The sequence below is a fragment of the Natator depressus genome, chromosome 17 (assembly GCF_965152275.1).
Source record: "Natator depressus isolate rNatDep1 chromosome 17, rNatDep2.hap1, whole genome shotgun sequence".
Lineage (NCBI taxonomy): Eukaryota > Metazoa > Chordata > Testudines > Cheloniidae > Natator > Natator depressus.
In genome coordinates this window covers 8,164,722-8,187,187 of record NC_134250.1, presented here as the reverse complement: position 1 = coordinate 8,187,187, position 22,466 = coordinate 8,164,722, and the positions used below count along the sequence as shown (strand labels likewise).

Here is a 22,466-nt window from a genome sequence, read left to right as displayed (position 1 = left end):
CCGATTCTAGATTTTAATGCTAGAGGTATACAACTGGCATTGCCCAGCAATTGCAATATTTTACTGTTCTGTTCATTGTCCTGTTAGGTCAGTACAGTGTGCTGTTAGAGCCTTTCTGGTTTTATTGGGGGTAATTAGAACTTTATGACACCAGCAGAATGGGAGGGTCTTGTCCCCATAAACAGGTTTATAATGGATATAAACTATGCACCCTATAACTTAGCGAAATTAACACTTTCAAGACAATTTGAGTGGCAGCCCAAAAAGCAAATAATGTTTCACTCAATTCACTTTTGAGCTGGAAATCTGAAGGGGAGGAAGGCTTTTTCCCCTTTTGCCCTCTAGCCCAAAGTGCAACTGAAAGCAGGGCCACTGGATAAGATACAACCATTTGAAAAGCAAACCAATCCTTTTCATTTAGCTGGTCCTGTTTCGGTAGCTACTTCACTATTTGAAATGTTTGTAAACTGTTTTGTCCGTGATGATCAAGGTAGCTCCACCACAGAAACAACACAGATCATATTAGTTTGTCCATTGAGGGCCGATCAAAATAGGATGTTAGGTTTGGGGTCCAGATACCGCTTGTAGTTCATGGGGTGTTTTTGTTATGAAGCCGGTGAAGCTTCAAACAAATGTGCCTTCTAGTGGTGTCAGCATTTGCATTGTCAACCTTTGTTTTCAGGGCGTTATAAGCAGTCCATAAAAAATTCACCCACAACTGAAACTGGCCATATATTAATTCCCCAGCCCAGGAGATTAAAAAGAAATCAAGTATGCTAAATTTTCAAGCAAATAATATCCATCTGGTTCCTAAATTGTAAGAGAACCAGCATTCCTGCTCCCCAAAACAATTAGTGGTTGCACTTACTCTTTTTGTGCTCTTTCCTCCAACTCCAAAATCCTATTTTGGGTGGGATACATTTTTCTGATCCCTATTCAGTAATTTTTTTCTCACCCTACATAACAGTGGGCTGCATATTAAAAAATCTTTCAAACAATCTCTGGCTATTACCAGTCACAAGCCCCACAGAAATTCATTCTGCACCACTACCAATAAATCCCCTCCCAGATACACACACACAGCAGAAACCCGGCTCAAATAAACAAATCTAGCACTGTATCCCAAAAGCCATATACCTCAGGGTCAGATGGGACCACAAGAGGGAGTGAGTGCTGGGCTTGAGGGAGCCCTTCACAGACTAACCTGCAAGAGGATTCTGGTACCATGCAACTACTGTGACGGGGTATGGGGGGGGTGTTGGAGGGAGACCGATCGCAGACTTTTTAAAGTGAGATGATAATGATCAAAATTAATCCAGCAGCTGGGTGGGGGCTTTGATCAAGTGGTTCTATATTAGATAAGGGTTCCTATAGTGAAACCAAGGAAGAGCAATTAACCAGTATCTGAAAAACACGGTCTGACTGATTTAAGGAGGTACTCTCATAAAGCCTGTACCTATTCACTCTCTGCACTATTCGGACCAGAAGCCCAGCTCTCACTGATATTTATTCAGGCGTCCTCTCCCCTATTGCTGCACTGTTTCTTGCAAGATCAGTACCTTAATGCGTGATCCAACTCCCATGCAAGCGGACGTACGTCAGTGGGGACTGAATGAGGCTCTTGGTGCAGATCTAACGTACGTGGCAGTGCTTGTGGCTGTGTCAGTACGCATGAGGGCTGGAGCCTCCATTCTATTTAAAATAGCGGCCTGTGTACCTGAGAGGTCACGCAGAAGGCGACTATGTGGCATGTACTCTGCGTGGCACACTGGAGGGCTGCCTTCAGGCCTGGTGTACGTGAAATGTAACAAAGGGACTCAGGCCAGGAGAGCAGAGGTGGGCTGCCTTTCTCTGCTCCTGGGCTTTCTTTAAAGGGAGTTGAGGTGGGCCACAGAGAGTGGGATTCCTGTGATGCCTGAGGAATTTACCTCTGTGGGTGTTATCCTGTTGCTATTTCAAGGCCCTAGCTCCAGGAAGGAGAGACAGGCTGGGGCTTCCTTGCTTCTGAGACACAAGCAGAATTTTACAGCTTGTAGGGCTAAATCCTGGCCTTGAGCAAGTGAGCCGTATGCGAGGGACCTTACTGCCGCCTTAAGGGTGTTGTAGGGTTCTTATTGCTGCAGGCCTCCCTGTAGGGGACTGGCTTGGCTGGCAAGTCCACACAGGTGCTGATCCAGAAGCTCTGCCCTTCAGCCCCTCTGATTGCCAGGATGGGAAGAAAGTCCACAGTGCACAGCTCCACGTTGCACATAAGATACAGACTCCCTCCTGCTAGCTCCATTGCATATCAGAACCACCCCAGTTCTGCTGCCTACAAGGTCTCCAATGCCTGCAAGAGGTTGGGAAGGGAAGCAAGATTTACCCCTTGTGCTGGAGGCAGATACTTTTATGTCTTCTTCACCTGGGACAGGAAAGCACAGGATCAACCAGAGAGTAATAATCATCTGATCATCGCTGACAGTAATCTGTGTGATTATAGCTCTCTTCCTCTTATCAGTAAGAATAACTGCTCTCCTCTTGGGACCTGAAACGCACTGCTGGAGCCATGTGGAATATTCACAAGCCAAGTGAAACTTACCATCTCAAGCTAAGTGAATCTCAAGCCAAATGAAACTCACCATCTTCCATTGCAAACCCAGGTTCCACCCCTAAACTCCCCAAGGCCCATGAAGCTCCAGGGTTCTAAGTGACATGAGCGCTGAGTAAAATGAATCACCTAAGCAAAACGGAGACAGGAAAATTCCCCACCTCAGGGTTCAACTCAGTCCTATGACCGTGGGTGTGGACTCCAGCATCCCCCAAATCCTTGCCCCCACCTATGTCTCGTAAACAGCATCTGATGGCCGCCTTTACTTAAATCTTCAGCAGTGGAAAGCTTCTTGCCTATGCTGGGCTCCTCCTCGTAGGTCATTTAATTGGCTGTTTATCCTGAGTCAAACCTAGTGCTGGAGGAATCTGCCTCTTAAGCCACGGCCTTAGTCTAACAAAACCCTGTGGTTAAAGGCCATCAGGAGCTGAAGTTTTCATGGTTGGGCTGGAGCTGATGCTGGGCTAGTTGCCCTCGAAAACATGGAAAAGCCAATAAAACATTTCCCAGGCTCTACAAGTTGGTGGCCAAACAATAGCCAGGTCCAATAAACAGACTTTTATATTAGGGTGATAGCGCTACAAAAAGCACAAGCCCATTGACAGTGCTTCTTATGCAGGTTCCTATCAGCGCAGGCTGCAGTGGGGTGGTGGGCAGGGAAGACGGGGGAGAAATAAAATCTCTTTACACTGGAGCTACGTCAAGCTGTGGAACTACAAGGGGGGGAGAGGGAACAATGGATCCAACTTTACAAAAGACATCCGACCTTTCCGTAAACCATGAACTCTGACTACATTAGGAAGATCTCTGAGGGCCTTCTCTGTCCCAAGCCTTTGCAAGAGGAAAGCATTATATTCTGGGGCAGAAAACAGCTGCTGTGTTTGCAAGATAGCTTATGATTTTTCTAGCTGATGGCAAAGATCACAGGATTTCCAAAAGATCACTGGCAATCAGCACCATACCAAACACAAGGACAGGTTAGAGAAATATACGCCAGGGATGGTCTTGGCCAGGGTTCTCAAACTGGGTGTTGTGATCCCTCAGGGGGTCACAAGATTATTACCTGGGGGGTTGTGAGCTGTCAGCCACCACCCCCAAGCCCCACTTCACCTCCATCATTTATAATAGTGTTAAATATAAAAAAAGGTGTTTTTAATTTATAAAGGGGGTCGCACTCAGAGGCTTGCTATGTAAAAGGGGTCACTAGTACAAAAGTTTGAGAACCACTGGTCTAGGCATACTTAATCCTACCTGAGCATGAGGGATAGATTAGATGACCTATTAAGGTCCCTTCCAGCCCTATGTTTCTAGGATTCTAATGGATCATGTGTCCTTTGAACACCTGCAATGGGCTCAGTATAGGACAGTGGGCAGTCCCTGTTTCAAACCGTTTACAGGCTAGAAGAATTTTTCAAAAAGGGGATTAGCGATTGTGGATGTCTCCATTTTTGGGTGCCCAATCTGAGACACTTAAAGGCCTTGATTTTTCAGGACGTGCTGAGCACCCACGCTCTGAAAATCAGGCCCCTTTAAGGGATCTCAGACTCCATAGCCACTCAGAAAACATTTAATCCGGATGCACTGGGCAACCCTTGGGTGGGGATGACTGAGCATAGATTTGTGTTTCCTGTTTGTACAAACTATGTTACAAACTCGCTTCTTGTGGGGCATTGTGAAAACCCGTCAATAAGCATGTGAGGAGAAAAGAGTGAGCGGGTGAATGGGTGTGGGAGGCACCTTATGAGCATGGAGGCTGCCTGGGCAAAGCCTAAAATATGGCATCTTCTACTAGGCTTCTTATACGAACATAGCTAAGAACGGTGTGTTCTGCTCTAAAACTACTGAGTGCTCTTGGGTGCTAAAAGCCAATCAAGATATTTAGGGGACACTGTTAATAATAATAATAATAATAATTAATAAGTTAATAATCATCCCAGCATTTTTCAGTGTTTTACAGACATTACATATTTAATCCACCTACATAAGTGAAAGTATCTGCCTGGCATTGGTGCTGTATAACTGATAGTAATGACCCCCATTGAGTGGAAGGGGAAATTCAAGGCAGAATAATTGAGTGGCTTAATGTCAGAGCCAAGAGAAGAACAGAGTTAGTCCCCTGCTTAGACCACCTGGCTGCACAATACGCTTTATTTCAGTGGTGTAGGACCCACCTAAAGCTAAGGGTATGATTGTCCTTATCACATACGCATACAAGCTCTCAGCAAGCTAGTTTGAGTATAAATAGTGTAGCCATTCTGGGTAGTGGCAGCGGAGGCATGGCTGAGCTGTCCCAAGTACATACCCACCAGTTTCAGGTGGATTTTTACATGCTCAGGCAGGCTTCTGCTCCCCAGCCAGTGCTCCTGCAGCTATCCTGATGTTTATACTCATGCTCGCTCTCAGCGAGCTACCACAAGTATGTGTATATGTACGAGCAAGGGAATCACATCCTAACTCGCTGTGTAAACATGACCCTAGTGCAATGTTAGCAATTATTCGCTTCCTCACCATGTAGATACTTCCCACACAGCTAAAGCTGCTGTTTCTCTGAAATTGACCAAGCTGTACAATCTCTTTCTCCCTTGAACCTATCTAAAAAATTCCACTTAGCACGAATGTCAAGACTGCCATCTTTCTTACCACCCGTGGATGCAGTGTTGCCAGCTCTCATTATTTTATCATGTCTTGCAATATTTGGTGTTTTTTCTTAAAGCCCCAGCACCTGGAGTCATGTGATTATGTGAAAATCTCAGTTTTTTTGTTTTTTACTTAAAACAAAACTTCTTACTCTCACAGGGGCAGAAGAAAACTTGAAAATATAAATTCTAAAGGCTCAAAAACCAGAAGGCAAATAAAAAGAACCCCAAATGCATCATTTTAAAAGAATATAATGTTTAAGCCAATCACATTATTGGCCGGGGGGAGCAGGAAGGGGCTAACTCATGATTTTTGAGACCCAGGGTTGGAAATATTGTGATTTTTGTGTTTGTAACAGAATCAGTCCTTGTGGAAAAACCCTACTATATTTAATAGAGATTGAAACAACTGTCTAGGATTTAACAGAGTATAATATCCCTAGTGCAGAATTTTATAGTATTGCTTAAACCTCTAGAAAGACACTCATTCTCTATAAAATACTACCGGTTTTTAGAGTAATTTCTATAGAATCCTATTACATTTCTATAAAACATTATTGGTTTGTTCCGTAATAAGTTAGATAGGGCTTTTCCATAAGGAACCAAATCGTATTTTTGCTTCCTACTAAAGAAAACAGGAGCTGTCTATCATTTATAGATTTTTTTTTTAAAAAATATCACTTTCCCCCCCTTCTTGGTTTTATCTCCCCTCCCATTGTTTAAATAATTTGTCAGATTTTCTGACCCAACAGCAGTTGGAACACACTTTGCATGAGGTTAGGAATACAGGACAAGAATGTGTGTGACAGTGATTTAGTTGAGTAATGTTTACCCTGTTCGTGGCTGGGACAGTCACTCAGACTGGCAAATGTCTACCTGCCAAAGAACATTCTTCCATTATCAGGGATGGGAGAGTTGCTGGGGAAAAACCAGGAGCCAAAGTCATCACAGGAGGATTCCTAACTGTTCAACATGTTTAACCAGCTGAAAATCTAAAGAAAAAGATTGAGAGAGGCCTTTTCATGTTCATTCTGGACTCGTTTGTTGGGCAGTGTGTGAAGAATCATACAGATTCTCTCCTGAGGGGGTTGCATTTCGGTGGTGGATGGGTGCACGTGTCAGTTCGGTGCTTCCTCAGTGGGTGGTGATGGAACTAGGTGACCTCTAGAGTTGACTTCCAACTCTACGTTTCTATGCTAATTTTTAAAGGAGGAAAAATGTCATGTCAGATCATTCTAATCCACCATCATTCATTTTTCTTTCACCACCATTGATTGATAGGGTTTTAAGGCCAGAAGGAACCATTAATGATCATTTAGTTCTTAAACTTTTACCCACTGATTTCTGCATCAAGCCCACCAACTTGTGGTTGAACTAACCCACATTATGACCCTTGGGCCTTTCTCCCCTTGGCTGAAATAATGACCAACGTGAAACTTCGCCCAAACTTTTTCAAATTTCTTGTGACATTTGTATAAGTTCCTTTGTCCTCCCCAACCACCCCATTATCTTTCATTTTTGCTACCTCTGTACTGCTCGTTTCTGTCCAGAAGCAGGCGTATCAGAAGGCTCTCAAAGAAATCCACTAGGTTTCCAGGCTAGGTTTGTAGCCCCAGGCAGCTCAACTAGTGCAGAGCTGCACATAAGCCACCTGATGCATCTCCAAGTTGAACGTTTTAGTTGCCTTCCACGTGGACTGTAGGGAATCTTATTTTTCTCATTTATACGGGGCTGCCACTAAGTTGCCCTAAACGCTTAGGACAGTTGTGATTTCCTTGGGTCCTTCTCACATGAAGAGCCTGATATTTTCACAGCTCCTTGTCACTTCAGTATCTGTGAAATTCAGGATTTGCGATGTTGTGTAGCCATCATACGATGCTGGGACATGTCATGGCAAAGCTGCAATCCGCTCTCCTACAATTCGTCCATAGCTCCCAATCACAGCCCTTGTGGTGCAGAAGGTCATTAAGAAAGGAAGGTAGGTAGGTAGGTAGGTTAGTGGGGGGACAGGATGGTAATGAGGCTTGCAGTAGAGCTGTACAAATAACTGATGTTTGTTTGTTTGTTTGTTTTTTGGTTGGCTGGCCATTCTGAAAAATTGAGGGCAAAATATTTAATGTTAACCAAACATGAATTTTTGTTGTTGTTGAAATTTTCAGTGAAACAAAACACTTAAAAAAAAAAAGAAAAGTTACAGAGCAAATGATACATTTTGTTCGACCAAAAAACAAAATGTTTCGTTTGTTTTTTTGAGCTTTTTAAAGCATTTTTAAAATGAAATTGAAGTGCATTACCAAACAAAAAGTCTTTTCAAATTGCAAAATCAAAATGGTTCATCTTGAAAATGTCGAAATAAAATGTTTCAATGTCTTGGGATTTGGGCGGGGGGAAGTTATTATCAACGGAGACGATTTCGGTGAATTTGACATGAATTTGCAAAATATTGCAGCTGCCCTGAATCTGGATTTTATTTTATTTTATTTTATTGGTGGGGGGGAAAAATGTTTGGCTGAAAAATTTCACCTAGCTTTAACTTGGAGCCTTTCAAAGATGTTTGTAAAACCCTGTTGGATTCTCAGCAATGACAGACGCTACATTGTCAATATTCGTCACATCTCAAAGCTTTGCGGTGGCCTGTGTGAGTGAGTTGGTGGTCTCACTCCAGTTTCTTACTGGACAGGACTCTGCATCTCCGCTGGGGCTAACTAGCATTCTTACTGGGGTCTCAGCATAGAGGTTAAGGATGGAATGGGCCGTGGATACTGAACCCCTTTCAGACCCTTTCAAGGTGGTGTCCCTCTCCGTCAGGGCTGAGGCACAAAGGCGAGACTATTGCATCTCTGCTGCCCATGCTGTATCTGTTCTGTGAATAGACAGAGGCAATCAAGCTCCAGGGCTGCCAGTCCTGTACCTATCATAACCAGTCAGTTCAATCTCCCCAGAGAGTGTATTAAACCTGCTTGTTATATGTAGCGCTTGACTGTTTATAATAAATGGCTTTTATGCTGCATTTGCCAAGGTGGCCTCGTAAAAGCAGCTTTTGTTTCCAGTGGGTTTCCTCAGTTAATTATTTGTGATCAGCTGTAGATGCCTTCCAGTGACACACTACAGGTCCTATGGTTATCAATGCAGGGGATTTTTTAGCCAAATTAAATATATTTATACTGAAGCATTGTGCTAATTCCAGACTGGATCGTTGGTGCATGTAGACTTTGATGGGCTGAGATGTCCTCTTCCCTTTGGAGCTGTCATTCTTTTATTTCCCTGACACGATCTGTTACTCATAAGTGTCTCAAGACTGAGTCAGGAGGGGAAATATGATTCATAAAGGCCTGAAAGGGAAGTCAGAACCAGACTGCACTTGGCTGCTAGGAAAACTTTTTGATAGCTGAGAGAATCAGGAGCTGAAGTCCGGAGGAGGGGGAATAGTCATCTCATGGGACACAGATTCACTCACTTCACAGTCCAAATCAGTACATGACAGGAGTGTGCAGCTGTATCTATAGCTATAACTGTGGGTATGTCTATGCTGCAGTCATGGGACCTGACTTGTACCTGAGCTACTTTTAACATTGCTAGCTTGGGTACTGGAGCAGTGAAGCCATAACCGCACAGGCTTAAGCATGGCCCGTCCAGAACCCTGGGGAATTACTCGCTGGCTAGCCCATGCTGAAGCATGCGTTGCTGTGGCTTTGCTGCTCAGGGACCCAGGCTAGCTAGCTCAGGGATGTCAACTCAAGCTGCAGTCATGATCGCAGCGTAGACTCTTGGTTTTTACTGGTTTTCACCCAAATTTTAGACCATTTAAGTACATGAAAATACTGATTATGGTAAGAAAATCCAGCACGTAACATTAGGTAATGTGGTCATAATAAGTTAGTCAAAGCGTAATGCAAGGCCGTCTGCTAAAGTAAAGCAATGTGGTGGGAGATACATACACATGCGTGCATGGTACATATGTGTACATACTGTTAATATATGTAAACTATACATTCAACTGCTTTGACTTTCAATACTCTTATTTTTCTCTTATTTGATGCTTTTTTCTGTCCTCCTGTTCCCCAGTATTAACCCTGATATTTACCAGGAAAACTGAAGTTAATTTTTGGCCCTGATTGTCCCCCATTTTTTAAATGTTGTCATAAACACTGACAAATTCCTGAGTACGTTACCTTGTTTGCAGTTGTAGCCTAGTTGAGGGGAGGGGGTCCTTTCCTGTTACAGTGGGGAGAGTGTCCATGTCATTGGAAACATCATCACAAGTAATTCTCTTTGGCATGTTGGGTTGTCTCAGCAGAGAGGCCCAGATACCAGGGTGAAGGGGACGCTGCAATTGGCTCCCCAGGGGGTGGACTCTTGCACCCACGCAGACCCCATTGAAGCCAGTGGTGCTCTTGGATGTTGCTGGGGTACATCTGCACAGATCTCACCTCAGGATCAGGGTCCAAGATAGCAAGGCCAAGAACTGAATTGACATGAAATGCCCTCTTGCCCTGAGAGATGGCCCAGCCACAAGGAGAGGGGCGGTCACAGGTGGAACAAGGTGGTGAATCTTGCTCGGCCAGTCTCCATTGTGCAGTTAAATAGAGGCCTTGAGTCACCAGGGCGCCAGTCTGGCATCTTGCACCAGGACTAAAATTAAAAACATTTCTAGTGACATAAGTACTGGGTTCAGGGGAATCTGGGAAGTGAGTGCTGGTGTTCTTCCTGTGTGAGTCCCCACGCCTGCTGTCAAGTCTGCAGTTAAATAACAGCAGCTGGGACTAGATCAGAGGTGACATCGTTTTTCCATGTGCTTTCCTGCAAGTCCTTGACTAGCTTTGGCCTTCTCCGCTGAGGTTGTCTTTACAACCCATTTTGGGACAGAACTTTGACTGACAGTAAAATAAACGTGGGGCCTTTGACTCCTGGATGCATGCCAGCCTGTCAGCACGCATTGTGTACTTTCTCTCTTGTTGGCTTTCTAGCTTTTACTGTTTCGGGGGGAGGTTGTAAACATCTGTGGAAAGGTGGCTCTTGCACAAAAGCTCTCCATCAAGGGTTTTACAGCCCTGAAACGCCTCTCAGCCCAGCAACGAATACATGTTGCATAAAGTGCAATTAGACAGGCTTAAACAGTGCTGTGCATATTCTGAGCACTCTCGTTCTGCCTGTCACTGGTCCAGTGCAATAGATGGCGTGACTGCAGAGTAGTGGGTAACCTGTCTAAAAGAACAGGTGGTGTAAAAGCAAATCCAAATGCAACAAGGGCAACATATTTTAAACCAATGTGGTTTACAGTTGCCTTCTGCATTTTGGTTGCTGGCTTTCTTGCATGCAAAATGCTGCATTTGCACATAGGAATCGCACTTGCATGCACAAATTGTGGGTGGCAAGACATCCAACTGTCTGATTTACACAAGTAAATAATCATGAAAACCAAATTGCAGGTGCAATTATTGAGACCTGGCTGAGGGCACCTTGGAAACTTTGCCCTAACCTGAATTCTGGAAGACAGGGGAGAAACATTCCCCAATTCTGGCTAGCAAAGCACCTAGCACTGGATTCCGTGCATCACCGATTTGCTTGGACTCTTTAACATGGTCATGAAATAACTCTTTGCTAGAAGGAAGAGCATTATGGATAACTGCATGTGAATAAGCAGCCCAAACACTCCTGCCTTTACTTCAGAATTCCTACATCCGTGCCATCAAAACGAGAGATTTAAAAGCAAATGCAAATCAAAACCACTCTGAGACCCAGATTCTAAGTGATACAGAAGACACAACTGAGCAGAGCTAAGGCGCAAAAGATTTCAAGCCCCTTGCCCACTGTCTTGTTCTCACTGCTTTTGTTGTCAGTGATTAGAGAGATGAAGCAAACCCAAAACTTACCCCCAACTTTCCACCTGCCCAAACATTGTGGGTTCATATACAATTTTTCCCATCTCTTGTGGTGCATGGATAGGAGTTCTACTGTTCTCAATCAGCGTAGAAGATTAAAAACAGGCCCAAAGCAAATCCCTGGCTCTGAAGAGCTCTATCTCATGAGTTTTTGGAGTGTTAGGAATCGAGATCCCGCTTGAGCCAATCTCGTGTGTTCCTTGTAAGAAAACAACACCAGTAATGAGGCCTGGTGTTTTTGCAAGCACACATGTAAGACTAGTAACAAAGGCACAGAGCAACAAGATCATGAACTATCGTGGCTGCCTTGGTAACGGATGTACAGATGTCTCTGACTACGCGGTATCAGAAGAGTTTTATCCCTGGTGTCTTTTATTATTATTGTTATTATTTAATTTAAATAAAAGCCATGAAAAATGTCCTTTTTTCTCCCCAGAAATGTCACCATCTCATGCTGACTTGTTGTTTGCTGCCGTTTTAACCTGTCGTATATAATGAAAATGCTTTATGACTAGGGTTGCCAACCCTCCCGGATTGGCTGGGAGTCTCCCAGAATCGGAATCAATCTCCCGGTGGCTACTGAAACCAATCTGGGAGATTTTAATAGGTTGCTAAAAGTTTGGTCAGCAGTGCAGAGAGGCTAAGGCAGGCTCCCTACCTGCCCTGGCTCCGCATGGTTCCCAGAAGCGACCAGCATATCCCTCTGGCTCCTAGATGCAGGGATGTCCATGGGGGCTCTGCACGCTGCTCCCACCCCAAGTGCCGACTCTGCAGCTCCCATTGGCTGGGAACCGTGGCCAATGAGAGCTGCAGGGGCGGTGTGTGCAGGCAGGGGCAGCACGCAGAGCCACCTGGCTGTCCCTGGGCCTAGGTGCTGACATGCTGGTCATTTCCGGGAGTCACCCGGGGTAAGCACCACCTGCTTGGAGACTGCACTCCTCACCCCCTCCTGCACCCCAACCCCCTCCCTCAGCTCCCTCCTGCACTCAAACTCCCTCCCAGAGCCTGTACCCCACAGCCCTTGTGCATCCCAACCCGCTGCCCCAGGCTCAGCCTGGAGCCCCCCTCCCACACCCCAAACCCCTCAGCTCCAGCCCAGCCCAGTGAAAGTGAGTGAGAGTGGGGGAGAGAGAGTGATGGAGGGAAGGGGGATGAAATGAGTGGAGGGGGGCCCCCGAGAAGGGGCAGGGCCTCCAAGAAGGGGCGGGGCAAGGGTTTTTCGGTTTGTGCAATTAAACAGTTGGCAACCCTATTTATGACTGTCTGGCTGATGGGGGTTGTTAATACACTGCACTTGGCCTTGTTTTTGCAGGAGTCCGATACAGCCAGCAGGGGAACAATGAGGTCACTTCCTCTTCGACAATCAGTCACCATGGCAACAACGCCATGGTGACCACCAGCCAGTCCGTCCTACAGCAGGTTTCTCCAGCAGGGTTGGACCCGGGCCACAATTTACTCTCACCTGATGGTAAAATGGTGAGTACACCTGGCCTATTGTAGCTCCAAAGCTGATAAGATAAGAGGGCCCAGCAGGCAAAACAAACAAGATTTTTTTTTTCTTTTTTAAAGTTTCACACAAGGCCCACGTTAAACAATGAAGCATTGTAGGGCTGGGGGGCGGGGTAAAAAAAATCCCAGCTGCCATGAGTCAAAGGCAGCGCTCGGACCAGAGCTGTCCCCGCCAGGTAGTGGTGAACGTTCTGAACCCAGCCAATAAACCTGACACAGGCCCGTTCTCATTTTATTGATTGAATGCCTTGTAAAGTAGCACAGAGGGTGGATCACTGTTTGTTTTTTGCTGACGCTGACATTTGTGTTGATAAAATGCTCATTCATTTATTTTTTTTTCCCTTAAGCCCTCCAAAGTTCTAAGTTTCACCAGGAAAGCAGTTTCTTTACAAGCAAGCCCCTTCCCCTCTCTGACCCCAACACACACACACACACACACACACAGACGCATCCCGGGTAACACCTACACTCGTAACCTGCTGCTCGATGTGTGTTACTGGTCCTCCTCTGCACCTGGTTCACAGAGGATGAGAGTCTGTTACCGCTCAAGCTGAGCGGAATAGTTTTGGCCAAAGCTTTTTCTTTTTCATTTTTTTCTTCATTTTTTCCGGGGGGGGCAAAAAATACAGATTTGGTGACACCAAAACATTTTGCCAATTCATGTCGATTTCATGTCTAATTGTCTGAAAATCTTTAAAAAATTGAAATGTTTTTCCTTTTTTCAATTTGAAAGGGCCTTTTTTATATAAGAATCATCTCTCTTTTTTTAAGACATTCAAAAACAGTTCGGAACGGTGGATAGCTAAACAAAATGTTTCAGTTGACCCAAAATGAAAATGTTTTTCAACTTCAATTTCCCAAAAAATTTCAAAAAAACCTCTGGCTTTGGTCTGACCCAGTTTATTTTTTAACATTTTGAAAATGCCAAGCTCTATTTACAGACCCAGTAAACAAGGCTCTGTAGTTCAAGCTGTAGCAGCTTATGCATTTAACTCTGAAGGTCCCCATTCAGCTCCCCAGTGTGTTAATTAGATGGTGACCTGCAGTGTTGTCTTGGTCCCATGGTATTCGAGAGACAAGATGGGTGAGGTAATCTCTCTGAATGAACTAGCTTCTGTTGGTGAGAGAGACAAGATGGTGGCCCACACACAGGCGTTTGAAATATAAATGAGTCCTGGTCATAATATAGATTAGGACAATGGGAACTGGCTTCAAGTACTTCCCTAATGAGAGCCTTGAAAAAAGATATGGGGCAATGGTAATAAATATCAGTGGGCCCAAACTACAGAATTTGAATCCGGATTCCTAACAACTTCCTACAGTGAAGCCTTTGAATCCGAACGTTAGGTTAGACTCTCACTGCAAAGAGAGATCTGGATTTTTCAAAGGACCCCCTATGTTCAGATTTCACATGCCCCAAAAGTTTGGGAGATGCATTTCTAAGCAGATCACGAATAATAATAAAAAATAATCCAGAAGACTAGATGACACATCAGGCATTAAAAATCAATGGATAAAATGACTGATGAGGCATTGTGAGCCTTTACTTTTAAAACTCAGGAGAGTATTCTGAAGTAGTAGCCCAAACACCTTATTTATTTTATTGTATTGCAGTAGCAGCTAGGAACCCCAGTCACAGAGAGGAACTATGTGGTGATAGGCGCTGTGCAAACAGAATAAAGACCGTCCCTGCCCCCAGAGAGTTTACAGTCTCCGTATAAGACAAAAAACCACAGGCGCCGACTTTTTCCGGCGCTGGTGGGTGCTCGCCCACCCCCCCACCCCACCCCGGCCCTGCCCCGTCCCCATTCCAACTCCTTCCCCAAAGTCCCCACCCCAACTCCGCCCCCTCCATGCCCCTATTGGACCCCTCCCCAAATCCCAGCCCCGCCTCCTCCCCGAGCATGCCGTGTTCACCCTCCTCTCCCCCCGCCCTCCCAACACTGGCTGCCGCGAAATGGCTGTTTTGTGGCGCAAGTGCTGGGAGCCAGGGGGAGAAGCAGGACACAGCGGTGTGCTCAGGGGAGAAGGCGGAGGCAGAGCAGAGGCAGAGGTGAGCAGGGGTGGGGCAGGGAGCACCAATTTTTCCCCATGGAGCTGGAGCACCCACAGAGTCAGCGCCTATGCAAGAGACCGCAGGTGCATAGACAGACAGACAGATGGAGGAAGCACAATTAGATGAGATTGGTCAGCATGATGATAGCCAGTGGTCTCTGCACTCTAGCTGCCTAACTGTTTAACAAGGTTTCTGTAGCCCATCACAGCCAAGGAGAGCTTTCTGGAAGGATTTGGAGGAGGACAATGAGGTCGTTTTGCAGATCTTTACAGGCAGCTCCTCCCAAGTGTGAGGGGCAGCATGGGAAAAAGCACGCCGGTGCTTGTTTGAAATTGAACAAGTTACAGTTGAAATTGAACCAATTTTAACCATCACAGAAACATGCACAGCAGTAAAAGCTTTTACCCAGCTTGACGCCGTGCTCAACCAGCCCCTTTGAGTGTAGGATGTACAGCACCATCAACAACATTTATGGTCCTCCATTCATATGGAGCTGTTATTTAGTTTATGTCTGATCTCCTCCACAGAGCTAGCTAGTGCTTGCAAGTTATTTAACACAAATATGCTGTGGTCTGTCGTTTCCAGTGTGTAAACATGTTTCTCTAATATCTCATATCAAATTAACAGCAGCCAAGGAAGTCATTGCAGCTTAAAATAATGTTGTTGTTTGAGGCACATGCTATTGAACCTATAAGGAGTTTGGGCTTGTCATTGTTTTATGACAGTGGAAGGTTGTTTTAATGATGTGGTTTGAATACTTTCTTGATCACGTGATCTCTAGCGGTTTCTTTTGGTTCAAGTTTTTGGTCCTAATCTCAAGTTTGAAATTAGCCCAAACTGCAAGAGACTTCCATGGTTTTGTGACTGATTGTTTGACTTACACACCTGCTGTGGTGTAAGCTGGCCTTGAGGAACTTTTTGAAGAGGGAAAATATCGGATAAGAAAATCTGACTCATTCTCATGTTCTGAAATCCACTGATATATTTGTTTCAATTAAAGGTAGGCCCATCTCAAGCTCACATGTGCAAGATACATTTGTAAACTGAGGCCAAAAATTTCACACCGGGGACCCCGAAGTGTCTCCTAAATCCATACTGAGGTATCTAAATAAAAGTGGACTGATTTTTCAAAGGGATGAGCACCTGCGACTCCCATCAGCATCAGTGGAATTTGTGGATGTTCAGCACTTCTGATAATCAGACTGGTTTTGTTTAGGTATCTGAATCCTTGCTTGCATCAGGGACCCCAATTTCAGCCACTGGTGAAAACCCTCACCATTGTAGACAAGGAAAGCCACAATATGCACTGGGAAAGCTTATTGTGATGTCAAGCAGTTGGCCTTGTCTGCACCAAGGTTTGCAATAGTGCAGTTATAGTGATGGCTGTAAGTGGGACATATCTCCCCTCCAGACCAGGCCTAAACAACCTCATTTCAGGCACCCATGTATAAGCAGTTGGGTTGCTGTCCGAAACATCAAGACCTCGATTCAGCAAGACGTTCACATAAGCATGTGTCGTAACTTTGAGCACATGAGCAGTCCCCTTGAAGTCCATGAGACAAGTCACACACTTAAAGTTGGGCATTTACTTAAGTCCCTTGCTGAATTGGATCCTAAACCTAACCAGAGTCACTTAACTAGCATTCCTCCACCATATAGCCTGTTTCAGTATTGCCAGCTGCAGCAGTTCAAAAATCATGAGTCTGCCTAAAATGATGAAACTGGCTTAAAAATTCATGAAATTTTTAAAAATAATACATGTGGGGTCTGTTCTTTGCCTTCTGTATTTTTAACCTTTATTATTCAAATTTTTCACCTTTCCTTTGTAACCAGAGGGCTAGAAAGTTATTGTTTTTTTTGTGCTTTATTTTATTTTTTTTTAATGAAACCTCTGACTCTCCCATAATCACATGACTCCAGGATCTGAGGCTTTAAGAATAAAACACTAAATACCAAGAAAATTGCAATGAACTCTCAAGAATTGGCGACATTGCTGTTTACTCGGAAAAGGCCTGGGCAAAAAGATGAGTTTTTGCAGTGTGACTTGAGGATCCAAAATTTAGGATCTGGTAGACTGATGGGAGCAGTGGAAGCAGGTTTCCTGAAATGCCTCTCTCTGTTGCTGTTGTGGTTTATTTAACTATTTGTGCTGCAGTAGCACCTAGGAGCCCCAGTCATGGATCAGGACCTCATCGTGCTAGGCACTGTACAAACATAGAACAAAAAGAGAGTTCCTGTCCCAGAGAGCTTCCAACTGATGTAAACTGTGGAGTCCCCCCAACTGACTGGGTCACTTTCCATGAGATGATTTTGCTTGTCTTTTCTGTGAAACGGCCTCATCATGCATGAAGGGAGTCATTTCTGTATGGCTGGCCCTAGCCAAAGTCACTTTTGTTTGTCTAGGAGCTGTTTGGTAACCCAGCTCCTGTCCATTGCACCTCTGACGTCTGTTGTCCCTTTTGATTTCTTGACAGATCTCTGTTTCGGGAGGTGGGCTGCCCCCTGTAAGTACCCTGACCAATATCCACAGCTTGCCCCATCACAACCCACAACAGTCCCAGAACCTCATCATGACACCGCTCTCTGGCGTCATGGCAATCGCGCAAAGTAAGTGCCTCACCACTCTCTAGTTTCAGTACACTCCTGTTGATGGGGCTTTTATCCCCTTGGCTGGTATGTTTAGAAGCAGTATGTGAGTAGCTTCCATTCTGCAGCTCTGAATTCCCCCTCCTCTGTAGTTCCAGTTGGGTATAGTAATGTTCTTCGCTCCCAGCACTAGTGCACTTTGTGGTCTTGCCACATGCTATGGTGTTTCGCCACCAAGTTCAGAGGGGAAGGGAAGCAGTGGCTCTGTGTCATGAGTGAAATCCTGGCCCTGTTGAAGTCAATGGGAGTTTTGCCATTAAATTCAGTGGGTCCAGGATTTCACCCAGTGTGTTCAAGACCTGATCTGACCAGCTGCTCTAGGCATAAACTATGAGGAACTCCATTGAAAGCTGTGAAAACAGATGTATTTGAGAGGGGGATAAAACCCTTTCATTTTCTTTTACTAGGGTTTACTGCGCACCCTGCTGTACAGCAGAGAGAAGCAGACAGTATACAGCACAACCCTTGTGGGTATCTCCAATGTATGAAGATAACATTCATCTCGATTTTTATTCCACTGCAACAGCTGTCTCTGTTTCTGATTCCACCTGCACTGAAATCTTGACATGTTGTTTCGTTCTCTTCTGTTCTCATAGGTCTAAATACTTCCCAGGCGCAGAGCGTCCCTGTTATCAACAGTGTTGCCGGAAGTCTGGCAGCTTTACAACCCGTCCAGTTTTCCCAGCAGCTACACAGTCCTCATCAACAGCCACTCATGCAGCAGTCGCCCAGCCATATGACACAGCAGCCTTTTATGGCCACAGTGACGCAGCTGCAGAATTCACACAGTAAGGATCTTGTCAGGTATTTGTTGAGGCCTGAAGGGAAGGATTTAGCTGCATTATAATTGCCAATTGTCATAAATACATTTTGAATTAACTTTGCTTTCTCCCCTCCCTGCCTTCTCCACCCCTCCAGTTCGTTGGTTCGAACTCATGACCTGGGTCGTCTTCTCCTGCAGGTGTTAGGACATTCCCTTTCCAAAGTAGATTGATTCAGGGGGGAATCTCAGACTCTCCAGCCCTAAAACAGTCAGATAAAAAGGCTGCACTATGGAAGAATTTTTAATCCCAGAGAGCATCAGGGGAATGAAAACACCAGAACTTCACCTTTCAGGACTATGTGAGAACCCAAAGAGGAAATTACTCAGTTTTCATCAGAGGGAACCAACACAGGGCAATTAATGCTGCCCACTCCCCATTGTTACACCCCTCCCATCTCACCCTTCCATAGTACATGTATTTGCTCCTCTTTTAGAATACAGAGTGCACCTTCCCTCTGCATAAACTTATTCCTCATCCCCAGTCTGCAAATCCAGGAGCCAAATTCTGCTCTCGATCACAGGCATAAATTCAGAATAATGTCAGCGGAGTTATTCTGGATTTACACCAGAGCAGAATTTGGTTGAGAATCTTCTGTTTGTGTCCCCATAGCGCCTGTGCTTGCCTGTAGTGTGCTATCCAAGGAAATTTTGAGTTCTTCTCTAACTGCAATTGATAGGACCACCCTTTTAAGGTACACTCAACATGATTATTGGAGTTAGGGGGCCAGGCAGGTGTTGAAAAATAAATAGGTTTAGCTCTGTGGACATTTGGGCAGGCGACAGATGATAACTTTTTCCATATGGCTGTATTTATTGGCATGGGCTTTCAAAGAGAGTCAGTAAAAATCCATAAGATTTAGGTGCCTAACTCCCTTAGTCTCCTTGACAATCCCAACCATTTCCTTTTACTTCTTATGGTCTTTGCACTTCGGGAAGGAAGTTAGAACATAGGTATGTGGGGGAGGATGAACTACCTGTATGTTCTTCAAATGATGCCTTTGTTTTTATGTCTGTTGATGTTTTTTTAGTTGAGTTTTTCTCATATTATAGTTCTATGAACAACAATTTTCAGATTGTGTCCAATACATTTACACTCTCATGATCATTTAAAAAAAACAACAACTTTATGACCTAGATTAGAGTAAGAAATCTTTTGTGTCCAGGGTTTCCTTCCCCAAATTATTGGGGAATCATGTTCTGCAAGATGCTTAAATGTACAATGCAGTTGAGATGCCTAATTGCATAATATAAGTGAATTGCAATTTTACTATTCTTCAAGACCCCAGTCTAATTGTAAACTAGGTATGCTCCCGTTATGTTTATTGCATTTTCAGGTGTAGTTTACCTGTAGCATGTTTTCAGGCTTAAGAACAAATCTTTTAAAACATCCTTGCCTAGGCGATAAGAAGTCAGTAAGCAGGCTGGCCTGGTCCTTGTGACTAACAAGGTGTTTTGCCAAATGGAATACATGGCCTTTATTCCTGGCTTTTAGTTTTTCCAGGCAGCCAGGGGCCTCATTTAACTAAAGAATAAGCCTTTGGCCAACTGAGGAGTAGCAGAGACTGTGAGGGGAAGACTCTTCCAATTCTTCTTGGCCAGCCGGTTGGTGAATATAACATAGGTCCTCGAACTGAGGTTTGACAGCAGCAGCAGATGGAGTATCTTGCGAAACACTAAAGCTGGTCAGAAAAGGAGGTGGGGTGTATGTATGTTTTCCACAGAAAATTTGGATTTTCTGCAAAATATTTTGTCCAAAAACTAAAATAGTTAGATTGTGAAATACCACTGTGGTGCCTCATGGGAGTTGTAGTTCAGGAACCTCATGCATCCATTCCTCTCTCCACTAGGGTCCCTGGTTAGACTACATCTCCCAAGATGCATCATTGTCTCATCTTGACGAGAGGAGGTAGTACCTCATGGCAGTTATATGGTAGTAGTGCACCATGGGAGATGAAGTTTGTCTGGGGAGACCAGCCATAGAGAAGAATTAAAGCATGAGGAACCTGAACTACAATTCCCATGAGGCACTGCAGCAGCATTTCATAACTGAAATATTTCAGTTTTGGGGAATTCCATTATTTGATAAAAAATCCAAAATTTCTTCAGAAAGCAGACATTTTTTTGCAAAAAAACCAATTTTCTATCGAACGGTTTTTGACAAGCCCTTCAAAACAACCAACCAGAGTTAAGAATTATTTTTACCTTTTTCCTGTCTGAGGAGAACAGGATGGGAAGTTGCTTCACACTTTTCAGCTGGACAAAGAGCTTGCTTCTTAATGATCATGAGGCATTCCAATTCCCGGTCAGCCTGGTAAACAAAACTCCCACTGACTTCATCTAGGATATTTTCCTGCACTGCCTCCAGTGCTCTTGTCCAGCACTCCTGCTCATTGTCTGGCTTGTACATTTGGTTCTCCAGCAGAATGGTCTCCCAGAAAGTGGTTTGAGGGTCTACAGCTGTTGGATCAAACCAGGCCATTTTAATCTTTAATCTCTCCACATGCTGCTGCAGAGAAATCAGGTGGATTCTCCAGACCTCTAAGGAGGATGCAGAGCACTCCTCCTCATTTGTTTTTACAAAAAAAAACCCCCACAAATGTGTTGTAAACCTTTTGGCTTGACTGCTTTGCATCTGCATGAAGACTGTAGACATTTATGTGATTGCTGTCTGTCCTCTTCATTTTCACAGTGTATGCACACAAGCAGGAGCCTCCCCAGTATTCCCACACTTCCCGGTTTCCATCAGCCATGGTGGTCACAGATACCAGCAGCATCAGTACATTAACCAATATGTCTTCCAATAAACAGGTAATGGCGCATACTGGGAAAGTGGGATAGGATTCTCTCAGTGTGAACGGTTCAGGGTGTACTTCCCTGGTACGCCTGCTACTGCTAATGGGAGTTTAAGCCAATACATTTGGTGGTGAATAGACCCCAGTGTCTGCTTCTCAGTTCCACTGTTCTAAGAGTGATATTCAGGGACCACATCAGAATTCACAAAAGCTGATCCAAAGGCCTGTGTGTTGCTGTTTGTGGATAGTGTTGGATATTCAGCCCTAAATACCAGGATGACCGGCGCATAATATAAACCACAGCAGCTGAATGTTTTGCGTGGAAATTAATGGGTGGTCTCAGGATTGTTCATAGTGCACAAGTGTCCATGTTGGTAACTGGCATTCTTAATGGCAGACTCAAAGGAGAGGGCCCAGCGTGAATGGGCTGTGGAGAGTGAGCTATTCACCTACCTCTATATGTGATCCCAGAGCAGAGTTAAGGCATGTTGGCAGATCTGTTTAGGGGAAAGCTTGTCCTCGCATGGCTTGGGCTGTGCCTATTCAGTGTATATATGGAGGACTTTACTCCAGTCTCCAGAGCTCTCAGCCCAACACCTGTCACCCATTGTGAATCCAGTTCATTTTCTTCTTAAAACCTGGCCCCAAAAATGACTAGCATGAAGATGTAACACCAAGCTGTGTTGATTTATTATGACTCGTTTTAAAAAGCATAAGGTAGGTGTCAAGGTTCCTTCCCCACTCTGAACTCTAGGGTACAGATGTGGGGATCTGCATGAAAGACCCCCTAAGCTTATTCTTACCAGCTTAGGTTAAAAACTTCCTCAAGGTACAAACTTTGCCTTGTCCTTGAATCCTATGCTGCCACCACCAAGCGTGTTAAACAAAGAACAGGGAAAGAGCCCACTTGGAGACGTCTTCCCCCCAAAATATCCCCTCAAGCCCTACACCCCCTTTCCTGGGGAAGGCTTGATAAAAATCCTCACCAATTTGCATAGGTGAACACAGACCCAAACCCTTGGATCTTAAGAACAATGAAAAAGCAATCAGGATCTTAAAAGAAGAATTTTAATTAAAGAAAAAGTAAAAGAATCACCTCTGTAAAATCAGGATGGTAAATACCTTACAGGGTAATCAGATTCAAAACATAGAGAATCCCTCTAGGCAAAACCTTAAGTTACAAAAAGACCCAAAAACAGGAATATACATTCCATTCAGCACAGCTATTTTACCAGCCATTAAACAAAAGGAAATCTAATGCATTTCTAGTTAGGTTGCTTACTAACTTTTTACAGGAGTTCTGAAGAGCATTCCTGATCTGTTCCCAGCAAAAGCATCACACGGACGGACAGACCCTTTGTTCCCGCCCCCCAGCTTTGAAAGTATCTTGTCTCCTCATTGGTCATTTTGGTCAGGTACCAGCAAGGTTATCCTAGCTTCTTAACCCTTTACAGGTGAAAGGGTTTTGCCTCTGGCCAGGACGGATTTTATAGCACTGTGGACAGAAAGGTGGTTACCCTTCCCTTTATATTTAT

The 22,466-nt window shown here is 44.5% G+C and overlaps 1 protein-coding gene across 4 annotated transcripts in view; it reads left to right on the top strand.

Moving 5' to 3' along the window:
* Positions 1–22,466, top strand: part of HNF1B (HNF1 homeobox B) — a 61,062-nt gene that overhangs the window by 30,556 nt on the left and 8,040 nt on the right. For 3 of the 4 annotated variants that reach the window (XM_074974947.1, XM_074974950.1, XM_074974949.1), the window contains 4 exons: positions 12,418–12,581; positions 17,145–17,277; positions 17,913–18,104; positions 20,829–20,947. In XM_074974947.1, coding sequence (XP_074831048.1) covers positions 12,418–12,581; positions 17,145–17,277; positions 17,913–18,104; positions 20,829–20,947 — 608 coding nt within the window. Of the gene's footprint in view, positions 1–12,417; positions 12,582–17,144; positions 17,278–17,912; positions 18,121–20,828; positions 20,948–22,466 lie in introns of all 4 variants that reach the window. The other variant, XM_074974948.1, reaches the window with a different exon arrangement.